Source organism: Curcuma longa, chromosome 19, assembly GCF_044706935.1.
Source record: "Curcuma longa cultivar G26 ecotype Majalengka, Jawa Barat chromosome 19, ITB_CL_G26_1.1, whole genome shotgun sequence".
Lineage (NCBI taxonomy): Eukaryota > Viridiplantae > Streptophyta > Magnoliopsida > Zingiberales > Zingiberaceae > Curcuma > Curcuma longa.
This window is the reverse complement of record NC_133879.1, coordinates 2,546,810-2,550,488: the sequence shown is the minus strand read 5'-3', so window position 1 is coordinate 2,550,488 and position 3,679 is coordinate 2,546,810. Positions and strand designations below refer to the sequence as shown.

General features: G+C 41.8%; 1 protein-coding gene across 1 annotated transcript; it reads left to right on the top strand.

Annotated features, from left to right (window-relative positions):
* Positions 1–2,497: 2,497 nt before the first annotated feature.
* On the top strand, positions 2,498–3,166 carry LOC141812768 (uncharacterized). The gene is made up of 2 exons (XM_074700759.1): positions 2,498–2,669; positions 2,775–3,166. Exons 1-2 carry the CDS (start codon positions 2,588–2,590, stop codon positions 2,966–2,968), a joined length of 276 nt encoding a protein of 91 aa, XP_074556860.1. The 5' UTR covers positions 2,498–2,587; the 3' UTR covers positions 2,969–3,166.
* Positions 3,167–3,679: the final 513 nt, after the last annotated feature.

Below are 3,679 nucleotides of genomic sequence, written 5' to 3'. Positions count from 1 at the left end.
CAGTCTTCCACTACAACTTGGTCCTCCTGACCAAGCCCAGACTTCTGCTGCAACTTGGTCCTCCTGACCAAGCCTAGACTTCTGCTGCGGCGTGGTCCTCCTGACCAGCCCAGACTTCACCTGGTGCACTTGACTTTGTCAAAACTTCATGCCTAGCTTCCACTAGGACTTAACCTGTGTCTCCTGTAAGCTCAGTTCAACATCGTTAGCATAATCACATACTTAACTTGATCCTAGTTCCATAATCAAAATCCTGGTTCGATCTGCTAGTGCTTCCTGCACCAACATTGGACATTATGAAGAGCAGCCCTTCATTAATAGTTTGATCCATTGAGCCTAAGTTCCCCGTCATGACATATTTAAAAAGTATTTTTTAAAATTTATTACTTTTTTATTAATTAAAAAAAGAAAATATTATTTGTTTTAGAAATAATGAAACTATAGTATTCAAATAAGTAATTATCAATATGACTTATTTTTTCATTTGATATAAGGATATAATCAAATTAATGAATCTCAATGAATGAAATTATCAAAGTCGAGTTCGGGGATGGGGATGGAGAATTTTTGAATATCATCCCCGACCCATCCCCGCTTTCCGATATTCAAAGATTCCCCATCCCCATCCCCACTTTCTCGGATTCGGGGGATTCCCCGATCAAAATGGGATCGGAGAACGGATTCCTCATCGGGTCCGGGTCTAATTGTCATCCCTAGCTACCATGCCATATCTTGGGTGTTTGGTCAACCATGGCTTAACGATGAAGATAATATATAGTATTTCCCTGTGCACAAAGGCTTAGTTATCGAAAATTTTCCCATTAGTCTTTAACTAGTAAGCTGCTTCGGTATTTCCTCAACAATACCACACAGAAGGAAGAAGTAGGGCAATACATAACAAATATATATATATATATATAGAAATGCTATGTTGCGTGCCGGTTTCCTACGTGCCCATGCATGACAATGGGATTACCGTTCATCACGCATGATCGTGAGGATCTGACCGTCCAAAAGTGAGAATGCACAGTGCTCCCTTGCGCCGATCCGCCGTTGTTCTCGCCGCTGCCACCTCGCCGTCCGGCCACCGGACTGGCCCCGATCGACGCGCCACTCGCCGGCGCGCCGATCGGCATCGGATTCCGCCCGGATTGTGGTCAGAATCCGGCTGAATTCGGCCGGAAACCGGTGAACCCAGCACGCGACCACTGTGGGCCAAATCGCAGTCGATTTCCGATCAAATCGTGGTCGGAGACCGGGCGAGGAAGGAACGTCCGCCGCCGGCGGTTATATATATATCTTATTTTATGATATTTAATCGAATAATTTGAAGCAAACCAAAAGTATCCATTTGCTGAATTTAGGTTATTTTAATTGTCCCAACTTTCTTTTGTGTTAAATAAAAAAATCTTTGAAAATTTAATCATTTAAAAGGCTCTATAAAAGTAGTTTTAGGGTAAAGTAGAGAAGAGGACCTGTGTTTTTTTTTTGGTGTATTTTGCAAATGTTTATTGGCCAAGTAATATGTCATGACAATTACTCTATATATGAAATTATAGTACAATATGTATTTGAGGATAGAGTAAAAGGGCATATAGAAGATGTCATGGCGGTTTAATTAGCTCATCTCTCCTCCCTAATATTTCACCCACTATAAATAAAAATTACTCATAACTTAGTTATTTTGTGGCATACTTCACTTTATTATTTACCAACTCACTTAGTATTTTAATTTTATTTTTACTTGGATATGGTTTGTTATTTTCACTCACTATAATTGATATAGAGTTAGATTTGACTTTTTTTTTGGCTTCCCTCCAAAGACGAGCGAAAATAATTTTCAAATCTCAATCTTGTCCTAAGATTATGAAAATAATATTTGACATTGCTGATGAATTTCTCTAGATAAGTTTGCAGATGAGTTAGTGAAAGATGCTTCTAAATTATAGTGCAATGATAAAAAAACTCGTTAGATAATGAGGATTTAAATTTCATTCATAATATATTATATCAAAGGAAATTAAAAAATTTATGATATTGGATCACCTATTAATATCCATCTAGTTCTAAATTTATCATCATGATCGATGAAAAATTTCTATAGATTATTAATCCAGATTAAAAAAAAAAAGTATAATGGAAGAAGAGGGCGTGCTAGAGAACGCAAAGAAATTACTTGCCTTTATCATCATGATCGATGAAAAATCTCTCCCAACGGCTCGAACCCACCCAACCAAACCCTCTCCTCCCAAGTCTCAGTCCTAACGCTGATCGGGACCCACACAGCGTGTGGTCGCTGTGTGGTCGCGCTAACTGAAGGTGGGGCCCGGTCCATGTCAGATCCACCTCGGCCGTACAACCAACTATTCCTCAAACGTGTCGACCGCTGGGAGCGGCAGCGTAAAATATCTCCGCGCGTGTGGACCGTCACGTGCCGGTCGTGGAAGGGGATCAGCCGGTTAATCGGGGGAGCGTTTGGACTCCCTTTTTAGATCGGATTCGAAGAAGAGGCTTCCCTCATTTCTCCGCCCCTCTAATTTTCTTTTCCTTTTCTCTCGGCGATCCGGCGGCGACGGCCGGCGGAGAGATGGCGTGGTGGGCTCGAATGGTGTCTCCAGCGAGGCGGGCATGCGACGGCGTCGCCTACCGCCTTGGGTTCCGCAAATCCGGTGAGTTCCTTCGCGCGATCGGCAACCTAACTGCCGCATGTCCTGCAGCCACGACGCCACCCCCCTCTTACCTCTCTGCCGCTTCCCTTGTTTGCTTTGTCTCAGGGCTGATGAGACTGAGGCGGGAGGTGCGTACGTGCGAATACGAGGACGTGCACGTGATGTGGGAACTACTGACGGAATCTGGTCGGACCGGGCCGTACCGCGCCACGGCGGCGGCGGATCCGCCGAGGAGGAGTCGACGGAGTGAGGGGGGTCATGCGTGGGCTCTTCTCTACGGCCTCTGCCGTAGGTTCTAGAAGCCCCATCCCTAACTTTTCCTTTTTCATTTATGATTTTGTAAATCAGTAAATACAGTGAGTTAAGAAGATGGCTTGTTGTTATCTATGACAACTATGCCTTTGAAGTAAGTTTCTATGTCTTTTCTCGGCCTTAAGGACTCCTTATTTATGGCTGATATTAAATATCCAAAAACTTTGATTTAGAATTAAGGATAATTGGCTCATTTTGTTGTTTTATATTATTTTTTTTAGAAAAAAGAAAAAGGGCTGTTGGTATGTTCCATGTGAGATGATCATGCTGGGGCACCTTTATGTGCATAATGCAGCATTTCGCTTGAAGGGTTGGCAACTAGTAAAAAATGGTCACTTAGTATTTTTTTTTTATTTCAAATTAAAATTCCTTCTATCTTAAAAGTTAATTATCAATAAACAACTATAAGAATTTAGGTGGAATAATATTATTTTTAAAAAAAGGGTGGTCGCCCTTATCTCGACCTTAAAATACTTCAGATCCGAATGGATAAACAAACTTGTGTATCACATTGGTAGAGGCGACTCAACAACCAGCATTATTAAGTCGAATAACTATGAATATTAAATGAGGGACGACGGTATTAAGAAGTAATATTTCAGCCACCGACGAGAAATTAAAGTTGTTAGACGATCATTTTAAAGCAGGGCGAGTAAATTCACTTAAAGGCATGCCTCAACAACCGAGGGAGGTTTCTT